Raw genomic sequence first — 26,772 nt, forward strand, 5'->3', positions numbered from 1 at the left:
GGGGCCATACTGTAAATATCAGCAATATAATGGACTCTATACTCCACCGCCCTTACAGTTACCTTCAAGATGTCTATTACAGTTAAACGAACCCTTAACTTACAGTCGTTTATTCTGCATCCTCTTACTGTTGGATGTTTGAATTTCTGTTGTGTGTCTGTGCCTTGTATTATACTTCAGCCGAATATGGTTGGTAGTTTGGTGTAGAACTGAGAGGAATGCAGAGATGGCATCTGTGTGAAAAAAAATCACTGAATATTCATGACACCTTCTCGTTTCATTGCCTTGGATCAATGCATGCAGTGAGAGAACTGGAAATGTTGAGGATGTTTCTAGTTGACAAAGACCAACAGTAACACAATTGAGTCACTATACCATTCTGTAAACACAAATGCTAATAGATAGATTATTCTTTATTGTCTTTTTCCAAGGAAAGTTGTCACAGCTGTTGAAGCCACTTAATGTGTGTACAACTAATTGCTCATTGTATCATCTGTACTGTATGCGTTTGGGTCTGCTCCAATCTGATATCACGGCAAATATAAAACCTAATTGGTGAACAATGATTACAGATCTCAGATAAGCTGTGTGTAAAGGGCCTTGCTCATGTGTGAAATATGAACTTTTAGAGTAAAGTTCAAAATACTGGATTTTCCTAAATATACCATATTCTTGGGCTGGGAGAACAAGAGAAACAAAAATAGAGCTCATTCATCCAAATACATGAAAGTAATAATTATGATCTCTGAGCAGGCACTTTTTTGCTGGTCCACAAATCTCCTCTTTAAACCTGTGCAGAACTGCAGTCCTTTTTGAAATAGCCCTCCTACCATGTGACATCATCTTTCCTCAAAGGTTGTAAATGAAACAGTGAATAGGGCAGGATGGTGCAAGTATTTCTGGGTTGGGGATTCGTCCATTAGAAGTCCAGGGATTTTGAAGAGATCCTGTCGCGTGGACCATAAATCTCCTGTTAAGTGGCTGTGTTGCAGTTATGGTAATTGATACCAATGTAGTTAAGGTCCAGTGTGACACATTTACAATGCTCGCACACCAGTCAGATGTATTTTATGTGCTCTCGTGGCAGCCACGTGGATGAGGGTCACCTATGTGCCTCATGAATCCTTGAGCAGCTGCTCTCTGCTGTTTGTGGGGATAGGGAGGACTGTGGCAACTGTGCGATAGGTTTCACTGTGCTTTCAGAAGCCTAGTGTTGCATGTAACAGCTGTTGTGTGTAAAGAACAATGTTGTTGATTGTAAACACAAGTGCATGTGCAAACGCTCCTGCCTCTGTTGTATTTTCCTCTGATGTGTTTCTGTGAGGATCAGCACTTTGTGAGGGGCGTGGACAGTACAGTATGCATATTGTGGATTTACATTATTAAAAATGACAATGAAAAATGTTTTTTGCGTTCCCATTAATTTGCCAGTGATAAAGCCCTTTGTCCTCTAGATGTTTTCAGTCATTGCCAAATTGTGAAGTACTAGTGGCATAATTTTTCGAGCTCCCTAGTACTTTGTAATTGTATTGTATGCGTCGTAAACTGTTTTGGAAGTGTGCCTACAGCAGAAAAGATGCAAAAGTGCTGCTGGAACATTTTCTGGTGTTTTCCACTGTCTGTGTGCAGTCTAACAGTACATACATTGATTATGAGTTTACTAACAATGACTCCTTTGTCTTTTTCAGGTGTGGGGGAGGTGGTGGTCAGATGTCCCCTTAATCACATACAGTGCATTGGGACAAGAAAATGCATTCACTTTAACAAGCTGTGTAACGGAGCTGTTGACTGTGAGGATGGTGACGATGAGGGGGTTCATTGTCGAGGTAAGAGGCCGTTTGAGTGATCGTTCATGTCGAAGCTGGGAGCTTGTGGATACACTTGATGGGCAGCACCGACACAGGTGACCTGCGGTAAAACGTTGGTTTGGAATCCAATCGTATCTGTCACAAATCTGTCCTTGAGGTGATTCTGTCAGTCGACAATCCCACTATCATATTCAGCACATGGCTGTAACAGGGATAGCTAACTGTAACAGGGCTAGCTATTTAAGACCTGAAACTCACATGCTTCTCTGATTGCCGCTAAGTAAGTGTGTTACAAATGCTCATAATTCTTGTTCCCCTCAACCACTCTAGCTTCCATCCTGGCTTCGGTCTTTGCTCAGTCTGCCAGGGGAATGATGGATAGCTCTCTGCCACTTCAGTGGAGACAAAGTCTCAAGTTGGGTTTCTCAGGTAGAAAGCTGTCACAAAGCAGAACCTTACCACCAAAGATGACGTGTCTGTGCACTGTCAAATATCCTGCTCAAACACTACCCAGGTCTCCTAACTGAACTGCACCAAAGCTGTTTATTTGGATGTGTCTTGGGTTGTGTTGCAAACATTACTGTACATCCATTGTGGCTGTGCAGGGCTTTGGTTGATCTGTGTGTGTGTGTGTGTGTGTGTGTTTCTGTCTGTCTGTATGCGTTACGGTCTGTTCTAAATGCCTTTCTCTGTGTGTGTCCTCTGTGGTCAAGCTCTTTGCCAAGGTTACATCATATCAGCCATCTTGTCAGAGAGGTGAGTGGCGCAGTAGGACAGTAGCACCAGGTGATGTGTTGTACACAGGTTTGTTTTGCTTCACAACACGCTAAGCCCTAGCATCAAGCTGGTGTAGACACCTGGCTCCTGTGATATGACAATGGCCACCCAGTGGGCAACGTTGAGTTGGTGCATTGAAGTGCCAGTCTGGCTAATGCTATGACGTTTGGTCACCTGGAGTACAGTGGGGTCATGCTGGGCTTTGTCAGTGGTTCAGTGCAAGGTACAGAAACGTGTCCATACATTCGAGGAATTGTTAAAAATAGCCCAAGCGCTTGCATTTTGGATACCACTGAAAATGTCGGTTCCAATGTTACGCTACTTTAGAGGTATGCTCACACTGATGAATTGGCTCACGTCAGGGAGAAATGAGAACCAAATTAATATTGATCTAAACGTGGGTTTTACGTGTACATTGTAATAATGTTAAGCATAAGTGGGTTTGTGTGAGTTTTGTGTGAATGTTTTTTTTGTCTCAGTCCATCGCCCACAAAGTGATTTCATATAGTATTGGTTGAGCCGGCTATTATCCGTTTTTATTGTTTCCAATATGAAACTGTAGGCTGATGTACTATAAATGACTAATACTACAGTGCCTTGCACACAGTTCCTTGTGCGTCGTGCACACAGTAAGGTCCTGGGTTCAGTTCTCGCTCTTACTATTCTGTGCTCAGGTGTGGTGTCTTCCAGGCCTTTCTGTATGGTGTTTGTGTGTTCTCCCTGTGCTCACATGGGTTTCCTCCACAAAGAACCCCAAAATAAAAACATTCAGAACAGAGCACTTTTCTACCCATGTCTCTGGCCAGTAATGAACTGTACAGAAAGGCTCTCTTCCTCAAAGACATCCTGTAAAGTGGTATTGCAGGGAATATGCAGAAGTGCTGCATTTTGTTTAATGCTTTATTTTTTTGGGGGGTGCTCTCTTTTAGCTTGACCAACGGTGAACTTCTGCTCAGTTTGCATTGGGACACATGCTGTTCATCTGCTCATACAGAGCTGACTCTTTGAGAATTAAGGTCACAAAAAGTTAGAGGAAACCAGCTGGGGCTCACAGAAAACTTTTTATCCTGCGCACCTCTTATGAATATACATACTTGTCTCCAGAGGACACCCACCAAAGGGTCCATATGGGAAACCACTAAATCCCAGACCCTCACCTTCAGAAAGTTGTTTATGTAAAATCACACGCTCATGGCAGCCTCTTATTGAAACATTATCAACATTTTCCACCAAGCCACCTGGCTCTGTTTACACAGTGCATTTTCTAAACCAACGCAGATTTTTAGGGTCCAAATTAAAGCTAAGTGTGCCGGTTTGTGGTATGATACTAACAGGTGTGGTCAGAGGAAAAATAAACCTGTAAATGAGGTATACGTTTATGACGTAGCTTACACACACATTGCGATATTCAAACTGCCTGTGCACATTGTGATGTATTAAGTAATTTAGTTTTGTTGACATTTAAACAGCTCATGGGCATTACACATTTTTTTCCCCATCCTAATCATGTTCAACCAAAACCGTTAAACTCTCTATTAAGGGTTCTATTTAGGAAATTACCTTTAATTTACTTAAATGTCTCATTTATTGGTGATTTACTGAATACTGCATTCACAAAGCCTGAATTAGACTTAGAAATCATTGAAAGTATTTAATATTGACTAAGCCAGATATACAAAACCAATTCAATTGAATTCAAATAGTTTTCTGAAGAACATGCCATGACAGTGCTGACCCCAGGTAAGACTGGCTCCTGGCAAATCATACAATCATACTAGTTGTACTAACGTGCACTTCTCTCTTTGACAAAGATCTGCCAAAAGCTTGTTTATTTGCTGTCCACTTATTTTTTTACACAATATAGGTTTTACATTGAAGTTCCACACACTTTTTTTCAGAAGTGGTAATCCTGATTTTACAACCACATCCAAGATTAATTTCACAGTATATTTCCAATGCATCATGGACATTTCATTGTTTGTATAAACAGATAATGAGTGTTCTTAGGTAAACTGTCCGTAACGTAAATTAATTGCATGGCCTTTTTCAATTTTGGAGAATAAACTTTGTCAATGGATGAAGCTGCCAGCATAGAGTTATGGAAAACAATGTCACACATGTCTCTCTTCCTCTCTATGCCTCTCAACAGTATTCAATTATCTCACTTGATTAACTTTTCATTACCAACAATTCCAGCAAACAAACAGACAATATTCTCCAGGGTGAAGTAGACTGTGATAAGAAATGACCCTCTTCCAAAAAAAATGTTACTATAAATGTTATGCCATCCAGCCTTGTAGATAAATCTATTAGCATATTTATTGAGTTTGAAGCCTTCCAACGAATGGAATACAGTGAGAAGTTCTTATTCCTCAACTTTAGGTCTCATATGTTGTAGTCCATCTGTGGAGTAGTGAAAGCTGCTTTATATTCATCATTCAGATTGGTGGGACTTCAAAAAGCTATTTTGGTTGTCCTTTGGTGTTCTACAGTAAATGTGTCTTAAAGGGAATGCTGCAGTCTGCACCGAAATGTCAGTCATTTATAATAGATAAGCATAACCATGAAAGTTGGTTGTACAATACTTCAAGTGCATCCCCCTGTTAAATTGCTGATGACTGAACCAATTAATTCATAATTTGGCAGGTTTGGCCATCTCGGTTTTATCCACAACTCCTTGTTTTCTGGATGTTACCGGTTGGTTTGACTGTCAGGCCCTAACACAAAGACAGTCTCCTGGAGTAAGAACAGACACTTTGAATCAATATTTTATGCTTTTGACTTTGTTTATTCAAAGTCTGGTGGGGTATTGTCACTCATATGATTGTAGTCCCTAATGTAAGGAAACAATCTGGTGCAATCCAATCCTATTACCGAGGATTTTCCTTCTCAGGAGTGTGGTGAATTAAAATTTCATTGTGTGCTGGAAGATTCAGACACTTATGATATTTCTGCAGATATTATATTATAAGAGCATGTCAGCTACTTGGCAGTGCACCAAATTCTCAATTCCGGCAGAATATTTTACTTTGAGAATTTAACAACATTTACTGTCATATTGCAGCCCCAGTTTTCAGCTGTGGGATTATATTTCGGAAAAATAACATGTACACATGCATGTATCGTTCAATTTCCTATTCATTCAACACTGTCTGGACAGTTATGTGTCAGATCAAAGCTGACATACTTAAGAGGACTATAACTTTTTCAAATCCCTTCAATAATGTAAGGTCTTCATGCTACAGTATAGACAATGGTATGTGTTATCTTATTCTATCAAAATGAGAAACCATTTCCCACAAAGTTCTAAGGAGTTTGGAGGACTAAGCCTTAGAGATGAGAATACTATGAGTGTTGTAATTTCATTTCTACGGACTGGCTCTTGTTAATACTACCTCCAAGGGGATCCACAGAGGACAAAAGACCATGGAATGGGTGTAACTCTTACTTTGGAATGAGGAAAGCTGTGCTTAAAGATACGGCCATCCCTCCTCTGTTGGGTCAGCATTTTATTTCAGTCTTACATTAATTAGAGGCCTTGAGAGCAAACATAGAGGTTGGATAGAGACTGGCCTTCCTGAGACAAAGGCCATGCAGACCCCAGAAGGGAAGCCATAATGAGGCCAGATGGGGGGGAAGTTCACTGTTAGCCTGGGTTAGCCTTCTCTTGCGAACCATGTTTGTGTTGGCAGAAGAGAGGTGCTACCATCACTATGCAGGCCATGCCATCTGCCTATCCCCCTGTGAGAGAGCTACTCGTGCTCTGTTAGACTGTTCTTGGATGGATGGATGTCTACACTTTTCCCTAGATAGACACAGTATGATCATGAATCTCGTGCAAATTCAAACACTGCATACGCTTGTGCGTTCTGAACATGTCGTGGCATATTAATTATTCATCACCCAACCAGTCTCATTAGATCGAAAATGATTAATTGCTCACAATAACAATAGTGTAATCAGTGGAATCATGACATTTGCATCTAAATTATATTTTTGTACAGTGCTGTATAGTATGTCTCCACAGTATGTATTCTGTGAAGGACATACAGTAAAGACAAAGGTTTCTGTTTAGCTTCCTCCATCTTTTCCATCATCACCTGTAGAGCCTGGCCTAGTTGTGCCACTGCAAGTCTTAAATCCTCAACACTATTGTCTGGTCTTGTATATGCATGACCTTGAAAAGTATGGGTTTTGAAAAGAGAACAAAAAAAGTGTGTTGAACGTTTAAAAAATTGCTATATTATTCTTATTATAAAAATGTATTGCGATCAAAAGATTAAATGTATTGAGAGTTTCACAACAATAAAAAGAACATAGGTAGTATGCCATGGTATCAAATTAAAATGCAGTAAAAAAAACTGAATACTAAATAAAATGCATTTCTAAAATAATATAAAAATACAGTATGGGGTCAGATGGCTGAGCTGTTAGTGAATAGGGCTATTAATCAGAAAATTCAGATCAGTTTTACACTTTGAATCAAAATGCTAATGCTAATGGAAGTAATAGCAAATTTAAGGCTAAAGTGAAGAGATTCGTTTTTAGCTTATTTTTCAAAATATTCAGCGAGCTGGCTTCCCTGATAATAACCAAGTGTTCCATAGCTTTGAAGCATAATTGATAAAGGCTACATCCACAATTTTCTTTTACCACTTACTGCGAACCTTCAATAAACCTGTAGCAGATGATTTCAATGTTCTTGAAGGCAAATAACTAACAAGGGAGTGAGCAACATAGTTTGGTCTTAGCCCAGTATACTATTCTAGATATTATGTATAAAATATAGTGTTTGTACATTAAAACATTGTTAATGAAATACAGGTTGTCATGTTTTGAAGGACAGTGTTGTTCATGGGACATTGGTCTGCGGTGCATACTGTGTAAGTTGCTGATGTTGTACGTCAGTAGCATGGAGGAAGAGACTGGCCCATCCCCCCCACCTCCCCCGGCCTTGGTGTATATATGCAGATTAGGATAAGGTATCTTCGGGCCCAGTGTCTAGTCACACAGCACGCTCTCCTCCTACGGAGGAGGGCAGCTTGCCAGTTTCCGCTGCATAAACGGTACGGCCTGAGCATCACTGGGAATAGATGGAAGGATGAGGCGAGGAAAGGCTTTTGAAGAGATGCACTGACTGGCCTGAACTGGAGTCATTTCATATAATGGGAAAACAGCATCTGAAAAAACATGCTGTTTGACTGCACATCTTTAATTTAGTCTTATAGTAATTGGTGGTTAAACATGACTCATTCAAATCAATGTATAACAGACTGCTGACATTGGCTGTATGTGAGTAAGTCATGCTCATTGATACATTGAGGGATGGTTGCATTTGGGATGTTATCAGAATAAACAAGGATGAAGTTCTGAATTCCTATTTTATACCCTTTTAGGGTATAATAAGAAGACATTTTGAGATTTTAATTGGATTGAATTTGTGGTTGCTTGTGTTGGTTTTTACTTAACAATTTGTGCATAATATTTTTTTTAGACACAGTAAACTAAAATGAGCCTTTATCACCATCAGTTCATATACAGTTCTGGAATCCAACAACCACACAGACAGTTTTTATATTACACCTGTCATCTCTCAAACCAACCACTTCATCTTCACGTCAGCGAGTGAAGAAATGAATGAAAAATGGACTTCTGACGACTCTATAAATCTGTTAAATCTGTAAGCTCTTAAAATGTCAAACTTCTTTGCGTTGAGAAGCATTTTAATTCCAGAAAACAAGGCTAGTTCAAAAACCTATTTTCCTTTCTCCAGTCTCTCTTTTTAGATCGCAGTGTCTGAGGCTTTGATTGTGTCTCAGCCCACTGTTTGATGGGTAAGTATATGTTGTCATGAACTGCCTGGGTCTTCTGGAACATTCTCAAATGGTTTTAAATGCCTCGGCTGGAGCTCTGTTGTTGCGGAAAAGGGAAAACAAGTACAATCAATAGCAGCCTTCAACCATTGGGCTGCTATTTGACAGTAATTAATGCTCGGCAGTGGCATATCTATCTTTGAGCAATTAAAACGTTGTCTTTATTTTGAAGCTCATTCTTTTAAAACTGACAGTTACTCCACTGAACATTTATCAAGTCTTAAATTGCCGGCCTTTGTCTTCTGTTCTTTACAAAGACTGGTGTTACAAGACAAGATGAGAACAAATGAGTACGAGCTCAGCGGATGAGTGACTGGCCATCTCTCAGTCACTTCATGTGCCATGTAATGTTTCAAGAGCAAACGACTCATGTCTCCTTTGTTGAGCCTTCCACTAACTCATTAATAACTTAGCAAACGTATGCAATATCTGTGCCACATTATACAGGAAAAGTGACAGGGAGTTAATGACAATTTGGGTGGAATTTGGGTAGACAGGGAATATGAATGATCACCTCCCTACTGTACTGTATGCATCAACCCACTCTCCTTTGCCGATGTAATGCACTGTAGTATTTTCTTGATTCTCAAGGTTGTGCCTTTGTGGAGCCAAGGAAAGTACTGTTGTTGTGGTAGAGTTGATGCACAGTTGAGTGTTGTGTCATTTTCTCGAAATACTGTAGTTTGTTGTGTGACATGTGTAATTGAATAGTGTTTTATTTCTGTTTGTAACTTCTCCAAATGTGTCTCTTTGTATGGCCAATATACTCACAACACTGTAATTTTTGTGATCCATACTACATGTTGAATATTCCCTCTTACTTTCCCTCATTTCCCTTTCTATCATTTCCCTTTGTTTCTAAGAGGTTGCAGAAGTTCTGAGGGCTGAACATTCAAATGTCATCAGGTTCAAAGCGTTTGAAGCTAACAGTTACATGAGAAGCGTTTTTATTTCCTGTTTCATTTTCATGTGGCGTTTACCAAATACTGTTGCACAACACCTATTGATCCCTGCCTAAAGCTCGCGACTGTCAGCCGACAATGCCAAATGCCTTCAGTGATGGAGGAAAAAAGGGCTTTGAGGAGAAGAAAATCAAAAACCAATTTACATCTGTTCCCCCCTCTTCTCCTCTCCCCCTCTCCTCCTTTTCCTCTCCCCTTCTCCTTCCCTCCACCCTCTCCCCCTCTCCTCAGAGCTATTGTCAGCCTGCCACGAACTGCGGTGCCGTTACGGCTGCGTCATGACGAGGAACGGCACCTTCTGTTTCTGCGCCGACGGCTTCGAGGTCGGCGAGGACGGGACGAGCTGCCATGGTAGGCATTGTTAACACTACCGAGCCCACCGGATCTGGAGCCTCTGCTGTGTTTTTCCTTCACCCTCAGCCTGACAGACAGACTTCTCACAAGTACAGGGAGGCAGGCAGTTACAACCATCTGTCATTAGGGCTTGGTCCTGTCCCCTTTCGACCCCACAGCTCCGTCTGACAGCCTGGACACATGACACTGTCACCTTTCAGAGGCCAAAGGTGACTCCGGTGGGGTGTTGTGACTCAAACTGGACTAAGTACAAAAATACTGTAAATTACCAACTGAGGACAGCACAGTAGACAACGTACTGTACAGTCCTTTGGTCGTCTTAATCCACGGGGTCTGTGGTGTAGCTTGGAGGAGATCTGAAATGACTCTTTTCACCCTAGTATCCTGTGATTCCGGTGGAGACTCTTTGGTTTTAGAATAATGATATCTATGTTGGTACAGTGAGGCCACATTAAGTATACTTTATGTATTTGGGTCATGTTTGAGCACACCTAATTTGTTACAAATGACTCTCTCCCTAGATCATGATGAATGTGCAGTGTATGGGGCTTGTAGCCAAACCTGCATGAACACCTATGGGTCATACAAATGCAGCTGTACAGAGGGATACACTCTGCAGGCTGACAGAATGTCCTGCAAAGCCAAACTAGGTAAGACAACATTGCATTCCAAACAACATCATCTGCATAATACAGTACCTATATGCTTCATTTCTATTAATAACCCACATAGGGTTTGGTGGTTCTAGTTCATCTTCACCTTGGTTGGTTTTCAGCTCTGGTGGAGAAAGATTAATGTGGTTCAGTAGTGACCACATCTATCAGCCACATGGGAACGGGAGACATGGTCAGGATAGAATAATGACGAAATTAATGAGCACAGGGATCAAACTGGGAACAGTCTTGAGTATTTTGTAGTGAGACAATAACCAACATCGCCTTGATTTATGTTGCTCTCATGTGTTGGCAGTATATCAATGCTGTGGGGAGAAAATAATGTATATTACTCACTGTTTGTTTTCGAAAGTAATTTTACCCTCCCAATCATATTTGTACATTTCTATAATTCTATTTTAGATTAAGTCATTTGAAATGAAATTACTTAATCCCAGTCCCCTATCACGAAGTTTGAGTTTTAGAAACTGTATGGGACATATGGGTTGAAAACAGCCTTGGGCACAGCACACCTAACTGGGGAGAGGAGCTCTGTTGCTGCTTTTAATCAATGTGACTGGTGTCCTACTAGGAATAAACTGAATATGATTACCCATAAACTTAACTGAACCCAATGCTCACATTCATTAATATTAATTTAGCAGAGAAGGATTGCAGTGCAGGGATAACTATTGGGTTACCATTAGTTGTAAAAGCTCATGAATATAAATTTCTAGGTATACTCTCTGAGGCCAGGAGACGGGGACCAGTAGGGTAAGAAAAACACATTAAAGAGTTCATGTTAAATTCAGGTTTCAACATCTATGCCACAAATTGTCAGTTTTGTTCAAATTTAAATTCCATCTTTTGTTAGATTATGCTGAAGATAATATGCAGGGACTGAATTTGCATGTATCAACAATATGCTGTGTCCTTATTTGCAAACAGCTTCCAAGGCAATACAACTATTATTCTGAGTGTAGGTGGTGATGATTATGGGCCTACATCACCCAATGTATTTGTCTGATTGTCAGAGGAGCCAATCCAATCCATTCTCAAGTGTCAGTGAGGCTGAAGAAAAGTATCTCTATGCCACTGTAGTATTGGGTAAAGAGTAATGGTTGGTATCCTAAAGGTTGATTCAGAGGGATGGTGTTAAAGAGAAGTGTGTTTGAGAGTGGACAAACTGATTTATAGCCCATATTAGAGGAGCGGCCCCTGACTTGAACCTGTGTTGGAGATCAGGATAAATCTGGTTTTGGTGGTGAACTGGGTGGCACAGAGAGCGCATGGTCAATTAGGCACTAAAAGTAGGTTGTTTTAGCTCAGATCAGTCACTCCACCTCACCTCTCGCTGACTCAAAGAATGGTAAAACAAAGTTTGGAACACAGTTTGTCCTCCTTCTGTCCTTGTATTTGTACACCTGGTGTGTTGTGTTACGGTCCGTTTGAATGTCGTCACTACTACGTGAGTCACACGAACACCATTCTGTCTGTTTGAAAATTAATAAAAGTACTTTTCTGTGAAAGCATTTAATTAATGCCCAAAACAGCTGGAGTGCAACATACGTAGTAATTCCCAATATGCAACGATTTATCAAACTACTTATTTTTCATACTGTAATTTTATAAGTTGTTGCTAAGACTTTGTTTTATGTTTTTAATCTAATATTGCTTGCAAGGCTTATTCAAAAGATGACTGATTCATGATAAAAACGTTTGAATTTAAAACCTCAATTTACCAAGAAAAATTGCACAATATGATATAGATGTCCTTGAATAATCAGATGTGTACATAGAGAAGAACCCCAACTCACCTTTTAGAAGACAAAAAAAAAGCAAACATTTAGTTCAGGATGTTTATAACCAGCTCTCGTGAGCCTCTGATACTTTACTGCCACTGTAGTTGTCTGTAAATGTATCATTAGTTGTTCAATATTAGGTTAATATTTAGCAAATTATTGAAAAGCCATAGTCTCTGGTCTCAAAGTGGTTTGTTCCCATCCTTTACGGCCATTTTTGATTTCCCTCACATCCTGCCACTGAAAACCGCCTGCTTTTGTTTCAGATCCCGGGGAAAGTCCACCAGTTCTCTTGATTGGAGGTTTGGATCGTATTCTAACCACTCAGCTAAATGGATCTAGTCTACAGACCCTGAGGCCTGTAGACACAAATGGAACTCTGTCTTTGGACATCAACTCTAATGAGGAGTCAGTGTGCTGGGTGGTAGCCACAGACTCCTCTGGTCGTCTTCGCTGTGCGAAGATGAGCAATAGGAGCGGCTTTACAGAAGAGAGGGAAATAAAAACATCACAGTCTTTGCAGAGTATGTCTTACCCCACCCTCTCCATCTTTTTCCTGTTCGACCTCAAGCTTTTCATGTTTACATTTTATTTCTGTGACAGACACACACATGCACACAGACACACACACTTCAATTGTCTGTATACAGCCATTTTCTATCATTTCAGTTTTTTGCTCACTTTAGCTTGGAGTGCTTTATGCCCACGGTTCAAATGGCACAGTTTTTTTTCTGCTTGTATTAGTCTTTGAAATGCTTCACAGTCCTATATACAGTTCCAATCCATAATATAGTTTGAGAGAAAATACATACAATATACTACATTGTGTTGCAGGAAAGGGACTCAATGAATGGACTCATAGTCTAATAGTCAAACCAGTATACTCATTGCACAGTCACAGTTTGTCAAGGTATCTTGTAATGTGGTCTTTTGTTTTTCCACACAGATGTCGAACACATGACCATCGACTGGCTCACCGGCAACTTCTATTTTGTTGACAGAGTGAGCGACAGGATATTTGTTTGCAATGGTGATGGAGACACGTGCGTTACTATCATAGATCTAGATCTTCTGAACCCTAGAGGAATAGCAGTGGATCCCCTCATGGGGTAAGCTCTCTCTCTCTCTCTCTCTCTCTCTCTCTCTCTCTGTGTGTGTCTGTGATTTTGTGTGTACAGCATTTAATTTCCGTTTTAATTGTTATGTGCCTATGGGTTTGCTGCAGTGTTTACGGTGTGAGTTTTTTAGGAAGCAGAAGCGTTTGTGTTCTGTGTACAGTAATTCAAACTGCACATTTTCTTCACCCTCCACAGTTGTCTTGCCTCTTAGAGCTGTGTAATTTGCTGGAGAGCCATTGCTCCAGACAGCGCCCACTGTCAGGACTTTCATTAGTATTCACTGATTTCTCCCACATCGCACAGCAAAAACGCCCCTGCAGGACTTTGTTTCAGGATTTCTGTTTCTGTCGACACCACAAAGTGCCCATGAGACTGCAAAAACGGGTCTGAAACCAATCCTTCTAACTGCAAATGCAGAAATGTATAAGATGAGAGTGAGGCTAAACAATGACTTTTACTAGGAGAGAATAGAGGCCTGATTATTCCAGTTATCAGCAGCTAAAAGGGGTGTCTGTTGTAATATTCCCAGTGAGCAAGAACTAGGCGCTAAGCAGAGAGGCAGAGCCATTATGTTCATGAAGGTACAAGGACAGTACAGTAGGCTTGGATTCAGAGCAGGATTGTAATTAGGCGCCCTTCTCTGAGAGACACATCATCTTAGCACCAGGGCTCTTAACAAAGCAAAGGCCATTCATGGTAAAAAATCTGAATGGATGCATATTTGCCTTCTCAGACTGGTTGACTAAAAGAGACTGCCGCATCGCATGTTGAAGTAAAATTATACTGAGTTATTCTAGTATGAACCTTGTAACTAAATGAACAAACATTTGTTTTGTACTGTATAGGTGTGCTGACACTAAATCAAAGTGATGTTCTTGTGGGTGTGACATACAAACATTCCCCATGTAAATGTAATGTGATTATTCTCCAGGATAAACATGCCATGCTTGACACAGCAAGTAGCAATTGTTGAAGTACTAAGTATTAGACACACACACACATACACACACACACACACACTCTAGTGCCATGGCCTGTATTTTGAGGGATGATGATGGTGGAGGAGGAGAGTGTGCAGGTCCATAGGGGAGGTGGGCGTGAATGCTGCCAGCTAGATTGGTTATCAGACACAGGCGTTTTCCTGGGCTCCACTTCCTCTAATTGGTGAGACATGGCTACAGCTGTTTCTGAGGAAGGGAGGCAGAGAGCAGAGGGTCTGTCAGCCTGAGGCAATGGAGTGAAAACAAAAGAAATTGGAAAGAAGTGCTTTACAGTAACAAAACAGTGTGCAGTGCTATGTTTATAGAACATAAACTAGCTTGCACAGTTGCTCTTCATTTTGTTTCGTTTAAACATTTGCACTCATAAAGGGCTTTTTGGAGGATCCTTCATAACAACTTTCCAATTCAAGCCTTTATTAACAAATAATGTAAAGAGACTACCTATGAACAATTATAGTTTATTTAATTTATGGGATATCGTTGGTAAATAGTTACAGTACATACTGTAGTGTATTATTAGTGATGATGAGGAAATATGTAAATATTTGTTTTATGAGGTGGATGTAGACCCACTGCTCTGAGAAATGGCGAGTGATCTGGTCTACTGGAGAGATTGTCACCATGTCGTTGTATTACATGTAATTATTCTGAACTGGTCATTGACAATTGTTTTCACGCATCAACTGTTATCTATGCTTAATGAACCTCCAATACATGGCCTACAGACAATGGCTTTTTGGATGGCATATAAAGAGCTATCATGTTGTCATCTTTAACTTGTAGCTGTTGAAGTGACAAATTAGATATTGAATTTAATGAAGCTTATTCAAGTGTTGCCAGTGGTAGTTTTATAGAGAGTGGAATTTACAAAAAAAAAAATATTTTGGGGTAAAATGTACTTTCACTATTTCAACATTTAAACCTCTTTTTAACGTTTCTTTCATAGAACACTGTATTTGTAGAGTTCTCTTGATGGATAAAATAGGAAGACAAATTCAGTGGTACAAGTGGTACAAGTTCTCACTCAAGTGCTATGGGGGAGGGCTTGGGATTTCCAGGGGCAAGTAGATGTTATTATTGATCTTGTTCTGGTCACACAACTTTCAACTGCCCCCTCACAACATCTACTTATGCCTCACACCCTCCCCCATGCTCTGCCTTCTTACACTTTTTTAACAACCTACAGTATATCCCTAACACTTCATGTCATTTAATTACATGGCAATTCCTATGTACTTACAGTACAATGTTTTAACTATAGGTAGTGCTATGTAACATATAGTTACTGAATTAACAGACAAAACAAGTCAAAACAGAGCGCACCTAATGACCGAGGCTGCCATCATCGGCGCCATCTTGGACAAGAAAAGATAATGCAACCCTAATGTAAAGTCTTGCCAAAAGAAATGCATGATTCTATATACGATATATACATATTTTTGGAGCAGCATCATTTCCCTGACACCTGTCCTTTTTCCTCTTTCTCAGTGAAAACACTTGAAATTCAATGACAGTTGTTTTTTCACTCAATTAGAGTATCAGTTTATTTACCATTTCAGCTTGTAACCTTGCTGTGTCTCTGGAGTTTTTTGGCACAGCATCAGCAACATCCTAATCCCTGAAAGCCATCATTTGTATGCCATGTGTAGGAGGTGCACCTGTTCAGGGAGCTGTGTTTCTCGCTGACAGTGAATATTTTTTTGCCTAGCCTGTGCTCAGGTTCAAAGGCCAACCTATCTCCCCCCTGACTTGACTTGGTATAGATTAAGGGGGCTCCCTCCAGCTCCCTGACACTCTTTCTCGTTATCGCAGGCTGCAGCTCTGGCCCAAACCCACAGAGCCACCATGAGGAGGCCAGGCTGGAAAGCCAAGCATAGAAAAAATAAACTCTGGTTGACCAGTTTGGATACTCTTATTATGTTTAGTTCATGAATGGAAGGCTTATATGCCACTAGTTCAACAGAGTGCATCACTTTTTTAGTTTATTTCTAGTATATTCTTTGTAGTCAAATACAAAGTAGTCAAGTGGGTTTCTTTGAAGAAAAATCAAATCGTATGTGATTCATTAAATCCCCTTTGGGTAACACTTTACATTAAATTAGATTGTCATCTAATTTACTGTTCATTGTCATTTGTTGATAACAGTTATGTTGGACACATGAAGAACAGCTGTTGTCTATTTGGGAACATGAACATTATAGCACTTATTTAGAGCATGCTCTCTGTAGAATAGTTAGTTATAATTTTACACGATAGTAAATGGGTCTCTCAAACATTATTTATATAAATCTTAGAGATAGAGTATACTTCACAGTGGCTGATAATGATGATAATAAAACATATTTTTCATTAATATGTTTACGTTAAATAGGTTAAATTATATTTATTAGTATAGTTTCCCCATAATTCCTTTCTAGGATGCTCTTCTTCACGGACTACGGGAATGTTGCCAAGGTAGAACGCTGCAATATGGATGGCACCAACCGGACCAGGCTGGTGGATTACAAGACGGAACAGCCCACAGCAGTGGCTCTGGACCTGGTGAAGAAGCTTGTGTACTGGGCTGACGCCTACCTGGATTACATTGAAGTGGTGGATTACAACGGCAAAAACAGACATGCAATCATCCAGGGGAGTCAAGTGAGTGTCAAGCCTCAGTGTGGGCTCCTGATTGTCTCATCACTAGCCACCAGCTTGGATGCATTTGTATGGACTGTTGGGATGGCGGTAATTGGAAAATGTTTAACCTTTTTTCTATACCTTTTTGTTGGTCAACTAACACTAGCTAACACTTTTGGGGGACTTTTAAAACACATTGGGGGATTAGATAAACTTCCCTTTGCAGACTGGCATTATATTAGCAGAATAGATCAATTAAACCAAAACACGCACCAATGTATTCCTTCATTCCTGAAGGGAAGGTCTATTCTCTCTGTATTAAAAGAAATATGTGACAGTAATTGACATCTCACCCCCCAAAAATATTAGATAGTAATATCAATACAAATGTCAGTTTGTACTGTTGCTGAAAGATTCAATAATTACAGTATGGCATGAATTTTCCTGGAAAACTGAAGTTTAACTAGTGTTGTAGAGTGAGACAACGTCAGATGAGGCCACTACAAATAGGCAAGTCATTAGTCTGTCTCCTGTAGGACACTTATGAGATAGATAATTAGGGTGTATTATTATTATTCAAAAGGAGCTATATTGAAAGCAGTCTACCTTCTCTAGCGAGCCTGGTATTATGAGGAAAGAGAGCATAACAAACACCTCATCATGTCTGCAGGTGTTCTTAGCATAATGACGGTGGCCTCTTTTATGATGCCAGGCCCCTGTGGACATTAGGAAGTCCTCTCCCTGACAGTTTTGACACCTCTGGCAGATGACAGCTGCATGTCTTAGCTACATACCCACAACCATGTCTAAGTGGAGAGGATTGAAGCCTAGTCATTCCTTAACTGTCTTTAGACTTAATATAAGGTTTTATTTTATGAGGAGAGGCGATAGACACTTGCATGTCTATTGAAACTATGTATGTTTCAATAGAAGATTCATAGTATATGTCATGCAGGGAAAGCCAAGTGGTACATCTATGTAAAATATTTATGTACATAATTCTGAAAACGGACTGATATTAGTACTGAGGAGTGATGGTTGAGTGGTTCTGGGGCAGTTTTGCTGCCACATGTTTTCCTACCCAGTGGTGAGGTGATGCCCAGTGGGCATAGCCATACGTCCTGTGAACACGGCTCACCCAACCCTGTCTGCATGTGAGCATGAAGGTGTGAGCCTGGTCAATGTAGCGTGGAGGGCGGTGTCAAGGCCAGAGACTGGAGACATTCCCAGAGGACTGTGTCCCACTCCCTGACCCGGTATAGGCTTGTGACTATACTGTGTGTGCGCACACACACACACACACACACATACAGAGACATGTTCACTCATGCGACATATCCTGGAGCTTCAGTTGCTTGATGCCTGAGTGTGTGGCACACATACAGAGATATTTGGATTTTTGCTTCACCCATGTATTTATATCTTCTGTTTCAGGTGTCGTATATCCACGACTTGGCTGTCTTTCAGAACTACCTGTATGCGACACACTCTGATTCGTCCGGAGGAAGTAGCACAGAGGTGCTACAGATCCACAGGTTCAACACCACAGAACCTAAGGCGCTAACCAGCCTGGGTAACTCAAGAGGAATTTGTGTTTACCACAAGCTCACTCAGCCAAAAGGTAAAGATTCCATTTTTTATTAAGGAAGCACATGCACATGTCCGTGTCAAATCCTGTGTACATGTGACAACCGTGTCGTGGCAGGATTTCCGCATCGCTGGCTAATTCAACACTTACAGGGGCCTCATTCGAGAGCAGCTGAGGACATGTTTTTTTTTACCAGTCGATAATGGATGTTCCTTCTTGTTTCTATCGCTCCCTTGTCCAGTGAGGAGTCACGCCTGTGAGACGGACCCTTATGGGAAGCCTGGCGGGTGCTCTCACATATGCCTGCTGAGTGGCAGCTACAAGTCCAGGACCTGCCGCTGTCGTACAGGGTTTAGTCTGGGGAGTGATGGACAGTCGTGCAAAAGTCAGTATACATTCGTCATCTCAACGTCCTCTCCTGTCATGTTCGTCAACACCGGCACACGCTAATTCACGACTGGCTGTCCTTTTGTGGGCGATTCTCATGATGCTAATCATCATGCTAGTTGGATCTATTGTTCATTTATTGTTCGTGCTCAGTTGAAAAGACTTGAGGCGAATGAGATTTGTGCAAGTAAGAGGAGAACATTAGTATTTCTGGTAATATGGTAGGCTTATGTATATTCACTAAATACATATGGTGAGGATCAAATCACTTTGCCCCTTGTCTCCAACAGACAGTGATGAAGATGAACACAGGCTGACACTGGCCCATTTGAAAATGACATTCCGCCATCGAGCTGTCATAGCCTTGATTCATTATAGCCCTAATTAAGTTTTAAGTTTGTCTGCATTTGTTGGCTTGCCTGATCAATCCATGGACATTGTGTAGTTGACAATAAAAGCAGAGGATCAAATTGATGACACAATCAGAGGTCCACCACATTTCGATCGGTGTAACGAAGCGCCGGGCGGTTCACGCGGCACATTTGATTTATACCCCTCTTTCGAGATGTTCTGATGACACCAGCGCTCTCGTTCTCTCTCTCTCCCTCACTCTGTCTCTATCTCTCTCTCTCTCTCCACCCACCATCGCTCCTCTTTTCTTCTCTCTCAGCCTAATGAGATTCAGTGCTAAATGGTAGTGCTTCTTCATGCTGCAGTCACGGTGGGGTTTGATATCTGGGGCTCATACAATGCTTAATTGTCTCCTGGGTAGCCAGGCTTCCCCTCACAGGATGATAAATTGAAGTGACGCATGTGTGGTCCTTCCTATCCCCACTAACAGAGTCTCCTGGGTAGAGGCAGAGAGTGAGTAGGGGTCTGCTTCTCTTACCACAGACCCCAGTCCTTCCCCTCGTCCTTCCCCTGCTTTCTGCCCAACGTTCCCAGGGGTTCCATGACACAGAACTTCAGAGTCCCTGAGTGACTGACTGATGGGCCTGGCTGCTTTCCCTACACATATCTGTATGTACATATCTGTATGTGCAGGGAAGTCTAGGATGAGTCTAGAGTCGAGGATTGAAAGGAAGAATTAGCCTTGTCTCTGGAATTTTTTGAATAGAATAGCATTTTGACCTCCTCCGCTGCAATGGCAGTTTAAAAGAGAACTTTGATTGAGGGGGCGCAGTATAGTCATTGGCAGTGATAACCAGCTCCATTAAGGTAAATGGCCAGATGGCCCATGCCCTGGCTCTCAGATAAGAACAATGCAGCCAGGAAGAGGGTTTAATGCTTTAATGAATTAGACCAATTAGTTGCCAATAAAAGTAAAGATTGTTTCCTCTTTCTGCCGTTTAGAACCCAAAAACGATCTCTTCCTGTTCTACGGTAAGGGACGCCCAGGTGTCATCCGAGGCCTGGACATGAACGTTAAGTCCAGCGACGAGCACATGGTTCCCATCGAGGACTTGGTCAACCCCCGGGCCATCGACTACCACGCCGAGTCCGGACACATATACTTTGCTGACACCACCAGTTTTCTGATCGGCCGGCAAAGGATCGATGGGAACAGTCGGGAAACAATACTAAAAGATGGTAGGCTATCACTAGTTTGTTATTCTGACAGTGGATGGATTCTGAATATGGATTTGACTTTAGGACTGCTTCCCTTTATTGCATAGAAACAACTTGATATTTGCAATTGGCATCTGAATAGCAGTGCCAGACAACAGGGATAGTGATAAATAAATTGTAAGTAGGTAGTCAAGGCTAACATTTGTCTCCTTTTGGTAGATCTTGACAACGTGGAGGGAATCTCTGTGGACTGGATCGGAAATAACCTTTACTGGACGAATGACGGATACAGGAAGACCATCAGTGTGGCCAGACTAGAGCAAGCTTCCCAGACCAGGAAGACGCTTCTAGAAGGGGACATGTCCCACCCCAGGGCCATCGTTGTGGACCCACTGAATAGGTGAGCTCCCTACTATTGGATGAGAACAGACCAGGAATTGAGAAAAGGAAAAACTAACAGACAGAAACTTTGTGGAAGGCAACTGTACTCTTCTCCGGTTCTGTATGTGATGTCTTTAGGATTTTGTGAGGTGATTCAAAACAACTGCCGGAAATCTCAGTGAGCAATATAGTTTCCATCCAGTGTGTGTTGTTGATATAAATACATGCAGTATGTTTTAGTTTTAGATGAGACCACTGACCTTCACTGTTGTGTCAATCGATGTGCTCAAATTTGATTTTGATTCAGGAGAAAATGTGTGCTTTAGAAAGCAAAGCACACAGGACATTTATTCTCCAGTCCATAATGACAGCTGAAAACTGTATTCACACATGCTAGTACACAAACACCCACCCACTCGCAGTTAGAATGCGAAAAATTGATTCAAACTGTAGAGATGAAGTGATGGTCGTGATCTATAAAGAGTGCTGGGTCTTGCTCTTGGATAACTGTGGGAAGTCTGGATCTGCAGAGAATCACAGCAAATCTTATGCCAGCCATGCACCATGCTATGACATTTCCTGCTGGAAATAAATGACACCCGCCTGACTAAAATGATAATTTTTTCCCCACTATCAGTGGGTTTAATTTATTCTGTTATCACCTTTACATTGACCTTCCACCTGGCAGTTAGAACAAAATATTCTAATTGAGTTTCGAGGTTGTCAGTGAAAATCGTTGATTCATCAGGTGGCCCAGGGATGTTAATCTCACCAGCAGGAAGGGACTCCACAGGTGACAGAAAAGTGCCTCCCGACTGGTCTCTTATACTCTTATACTGTTCGCCACACAGTATTTTTCTCTCTCTGCATGTCAGCTCCAGTCTGTGTTGTCATAATAACACTCACACTTCCCTCGTCTTCTCTACTCTGTCCTGAAACATCAGTGTTACAAACAGGGACACATGACTGCACTGTCTTGGTTCTTTTGTGCTGCTTAAACTAAGGACGTTTTTTGTCTCTGTGTGTGTGTGAGTGTGTGTGTGTGTGTGTGTGTGTGTTTGTAAGGCTGGTTTGTGTGATTTGCTTGCGTCTTGAATTATTCAGGGGGGTCATGGAGATGACTTGCGGAGACACAAAAAGCTTGATTCATCCTCTATCACATTCTGTTTTATGTACCATTCATGTAACAGATCGTCCATCATTGATGAGACAAAGGAGGATTGCAGGCCAGTCAGTGATGCTTAGACACTACAAATCCCTTAAGCATGCTTACCAGAGTCCAGATCATGTCAAATCGTTGACCCAATCGCTTTTCAAATACCACGGTTCCACAGAGAATACTGTAGCAGTCTGACTTAAAGAAAGCTCAGTCTACCCTGAACGGACAGGCAAGCTGCTTCTCTGGTTGATCCAAGCAACCTTTAGCTGTTTAGACGTCGAAAGCATCTTCTGTTACCAAGTTTCGCAGATTTTTGGATTTGGATCATTTTTGGTAGATTTCGATAGATGACAGAGTTTCTTTTTTTTTTACAACTGTCACCATCGCATATTATTTGTGTGTCCGTAGTTGGATGTACTGGACAGACTGGGAAGAGGACGAGGTCAATGACAGCATAGGGAGGATCGAGAGAGCCTGGATGGACGGCTCCAACAGACGCATCTTCGTCACATCTAACATGCTCTGGCCCAACGGCCTGACTCTGGATCACGGCACCAGCACCATGTACTGGTGCGATGCCTACTACGATCACATTGAAAAGATCCATCTCAACGGCACTGGACGAACAGTAAGTGGCAGTAAACGTTGTGTTCGAAACAGAGTACCCTACTGTGTGTGCTCAAACTGGAGCCCTTGTCCGGACATATTCCTCCCCTGACTTGCCCTCTCTGTTGCTCACTTCACACTGTTCTTTCTTCTTTAACCTCCAGGTTGTGCACAACGGCAAAGAACTCAACCACCCGTTTGGCATCTCTCACTACCGTCACTCCATCTTCTGGACTGAGTACATGAACGCCTCTGTCTTCCAGCTGGATCTCTCCTCAGGGGACGTCACCCTGCTGAGGAGCGAGAGACCGCCCCTCTTCGGACTCCGCGTGTATGATGCCCATAGCCAGCAAGGTAGGGTTACATAGACACTTATTGCTACTTCCATCAGATGGAGAGTTGGCGCTTGCTTTAATACGCTAAAAAGCATTTCGCTAGAGTGTAAGATAACTCCATGTGATGCTAATGTAGTTATTAGTGTAATTACAGTTGTTTTTTTTCCTACAGAGTTGTAAGGGTACTAGCCAACTCACCGTATACAGTTTACAGGATAGGATTCTTCTTCCACAGCTGTTACCCTGATTCATAGTGACAGCAACGTTACAGGGAGCTCCACTCTATGAAATGAAGGAGTGACTCTACACAGTGTTGTGGTGAATGATGATGGATTCATGCTGTTAGAAGTCACAGATGAATGGATAGCAGGCAGTGCAGGATGTGCATGGTTGGCAGAGGAGAACGGTAGGGCCTCACAGCAGGAGCTCGGCTTGTTATCGTGCAGAATGCCAGTAAAGCAGTGTTTTGACTCTGCTGTGTGAGCAGAGACGGAGAAGAGGGAAACTATGGCCGTCCAATTACAAAAGCATACAGTTGGAGATGCTTTGCAGCCACATTGTGAACAATGGAAGAAGATGAGGCCCCCTTTGTGGCTCAGTGTGTCAGGGTTGGCCATCATTTTGCTTTCATCAGAGACATTATTTCTGAGTGTAGCAGTAATTTGACATAGGTAGGATGCATGGAAATAGCTGCCTCCATAGTAAAGCCTCCATAGAGTTCCCGGCTCGTGGCAAACAATAGCTAGCCCTTCTTCCATCCTCATGTCACCAATGAGATTAATTGGCCGGCTCATCCTCTGAGATATTGCTGATTGGCTTTCACAAAACACAGGGCTTTATCTCATTGGCTCAGGCAATGCCTTTGGACCTTACACTAAATAAAACCGACAATACTCTCCATGCCTCAACTTTATAAGTGACAGTTTCTTCACAAAAAGTATATTAGTTTCCATTCCTCCCCTGAGAGAAGTAGGCTTTGTCCTAAAGATAAATAATTCCTCCTAAGGGATAACAATGTCAAAAGAACCTTCTGAACACTGTGGCCAATAATTCATTTGACATGTGAAAATGATGATGTGGCATGCACCTGGAACATTCTTCAGACCAGGATTTTAATTTATTAATTGAATACTGTATATATTTCATGTTCACATGTTTGATCTATGCTCCTGTGTTGAGAGAAAGGATAGACAAAACAACCTGCTAGACTCAGACCAAAATGTAGGTGAATTTACATGAAATGTTGATGATACTTCCAGGTGACAATGCATGCAGGGTGAATTATGGGGGATGTAGTACCCTGTGCCTGGCCATCCCAGAAGGCAGAGTGTGTGCCTGTGCTGACAACCAGGTCCTGGATATGAACAATGTCACATGTGCAGGTAGGACATTCATAGGGGAGATTTCGGAATTGAAGTTTTGAACATTAACATAATAGGAAATCCTTTGTAAGGGAACAGGCAAAATGCTATATTTTATTAATCATAGCAATCCCACTGCAATCTGTCCACCTTGTGCATTGTTCTATGAAGCCTCTACAGGAGGGGCGGAACCCCAGAAATGTAAGAGTGATGAGTTTCAGTGTCGTAATCAGCGCTGCATACGGGGGTCATGGAGGTGTGATGGGGATGATGACTGTCTGGATGGGAGTGACGAGGAAGCTCATAGCTGCTGTGAGTAACTGGCTCTCACACATCCACACACACACACACACACACACACACACACATGCATGCACACACACAGACACACACACATCCACATATGCTCGCACAATAACACACACAAAAGACAGAAGGAAACTTTGCAAACAAGCTCTAGTTTTGTGACACCGAGTTACATCTCTTCGAGTTACATCTCTTCTCACAATCAAGTTTTATTGTCACAACAAAATGTCACTGTTACAAAGCTGGTGAATAATATCTCTCCTTCCCATTCTTGTCCTATCAAACTCTAAGAAGTGAATTTGCTCTTGAGTGAATCGATACGATAAACACCATGTTAGACGCCTGAATGCTGACTCATTTTTCACCATGAAAAATACTATAATACAATCCTCTGCCAAAATGATCAGAATTGCTAAATCAATTACCCGCTCTGCTGGGATGTCATATAGTTTAATGATCTCCTAACTAGGTTTGTGCCATATTTTGATTCATTGCTCAATATTTCTGCTTTTATTGTGTATGGTTGCTTCCCAAGATTTTTATCAGGGGAAAACAAATAAAGAAATAAAACATTTTACTCCAAATAAATAAACTGTATCATAATGCTCAAAAAAATATATATGTCTGTCATTGTTCTACGTAATTGGTTTATATTTGTTTTTGCTATAGACAACCATAGCTGTCCCATTGACCACTTCAAGTGCAACAACAATCGCTGTATTCCTAAAAGATGGCTTTGTGATGGAACCAATGACTGTGGCAGCAATGAAGATGAGTCCAACTTCACATGTTCAGGTAGCATCGATAACCATGCTGTATGTAATATATCTGCCTTTACCCCTGTGCTGTGTTATTGTAAAAGTTCTCTCTTGAATTGTTTTTGCTGCCATTGGCCCTCAGCACATCAAAGTGCCCAACGGCATACCGTGTAGTCTTCATTCGTAGAGATGTCTTACACAGTTTAGGTACAAGGGGATCAATCTCATCATGTGGAAGCACTCTCTCGAATCAAAGAACTTTAGCACTCTCAGGAGGCAACTTTCCCTGCTATTGAGTTAGTGTCAGAATCACTTACTGTATACCAGACCCTGTTTTATTCTTTTCCTTCTAACACCTACGGTAAAATGTTGCCTGGGATGCTTCTCCCTCATTGATCAATCAATGAGGGTTACAGGGGATGATAAATGTTGCCTTGTCATCTGATTGACATGCATGTTACATGCCACTAACAGATCACTAGTGGGCTGTCTATGCCTGCGTGTCACTGGGAGGGGGTTCATCGAAGGGCTCAACGCGTTTCCTCTGGACTTCACATACGCTCGAAACAGTGCGATTGAACGATGGCCTTTATGCTCGTGGCAGGCAGCATTGCCATGACGATACTGAACGTGGGATGGAGGGATTGTTTACAGGTTGTTCATGTCGTGGGGCGTTTGTGCGCACGTGAGGGAATTACAAGTCCTTACTCGTTCTCTGTCTCAGCCCAGCCCTGCCAGCCCAACCAATTCTCCTGTCGGAATGGGCGCTGCATACCCCAGGCCTGGCACTGTGACCGTGACGATGACTGTGGAGACATGTCAGATGAGACCTACTCATGCAGTGAGTTTCTGTTGTGTATATCTCTTATTTTGTCCATCTATTGCTTTCACAAGCCCTTTTAATTGTTTTGGCCAACGTGCATGATGAAAGTTTATGTGAAAGTATTGTGAAACCCCATAGCCAAGTCTAGGCACACTTTACAGGAAATAGCCCAGCACTGGAGGTAGCTCTTTGAAAGTGTTCTGTGAAAATTGAACCCTCTATAAAATGACCCAGCTACTCCAAAGGTGCTTGAAAGCATTGCAAATATACCTCCTGGTGAGAAGAAGTGGTTGTTATTAGATTTTTTTTGTTTCATTTTTTTGTTCTTGTCCATTCAGATATTCCTTTGAATCACAAGGCTGATGTTTGAAGCACTACATTCTATCTCCAGAATATATTTTTCAAGACAGAAAATCTCTGAGCGCTGCTTTATATTTTAATGGTCCCAGAATATTTTGATCGTCTTATAAATGCATAGCTTTTTGAGTGAGAAGTGAGTTTAAGTAGTTGAATAATTGAATGGAACGACTCT

At 41.6% G+C, this 26,772-nt stretch overlaps 1 protein-coding gene across 1 annotated transcript in view; it reads left to right on the forward strand.

Moving 5' to 3' along the window:
• Nucleotides 1–26,772, forward strand: part of lrp1bb (low density lipoprotein receptor-related protein 1Bb) — a 113,685-nt gene that overhangs the window by 7,462 nt on the left and 79,451 nt on the right. Inside the window, exons 3-19 of the mRNA XM_062456230.1 lie at nt 1,689–1,826; nt 2,139–2,237; nt 9,652–9,771; nt 10,296–10,424; nt 12,496–12,753; nt 13,176–13,338; nt 16,766–16,988; nt 18,402–18,588; nt 18,797–18,940; nt 20,296–20,532; nt 20,731–20,911; nt 22,460–22,679; nt 22,822–23,011; nt 24,252–24,374; nt 24,525–24,665; nt 25,329–25,454; nt 26,142–26,258. Of these exons, the coding sequence (XP_062312214.1) occupies nt 1,689–1,826; nt 2,139–2,237; nt 9,652–9,771; nt 10,296–10,424; nt 12,496–12,753; nt 13,176–13,338; nt 16,766–16,988; nt 18,402–18,588; nt 18,797–18,940; nt 20,296–20,532; nt 20,731–20,911; nt 22,460–22,679; nt 22,822–23,011; nt 24,252–24,374; nt 24,525–24,665; nt 25,329–25,454; nt 26,142–26,258 (2,796 nt within the window). The remainder of the gene's footprint in view (nt 1–1,688; nt 1,827–2,138; nt 2,238–9,651; nt 9,772–10,295; nt 10,425–12,495; nt 12,754–13,175; nt 13,339–16,765; nt 16,989–18,401; nt 18,589–18,796; nt 18,941–20,295; nt 20,533–20,730; nt 20,912–22,459; nt 22,680–22,821; nt 23,012–24,251; nt 24,375–24,524; nt 24,666–25,328; nt 25,455–26,141; nt 26,259–26,772) is intronic.

This window comes from Osmerus eperlanus, chromosome 3 (genome assembly GCF_963692335.1).
Source record: "Osmerus eperlanus chromosome 3, fOsmEpe2.1, whole genome shotgun sequence".
Taxonomy (NCBI): Eukaryota; Metazoa; Chordata; class Actinopteri; order Osmeriformes; family Osmeridae; genus Osmerus; species Osmerus eperlanus.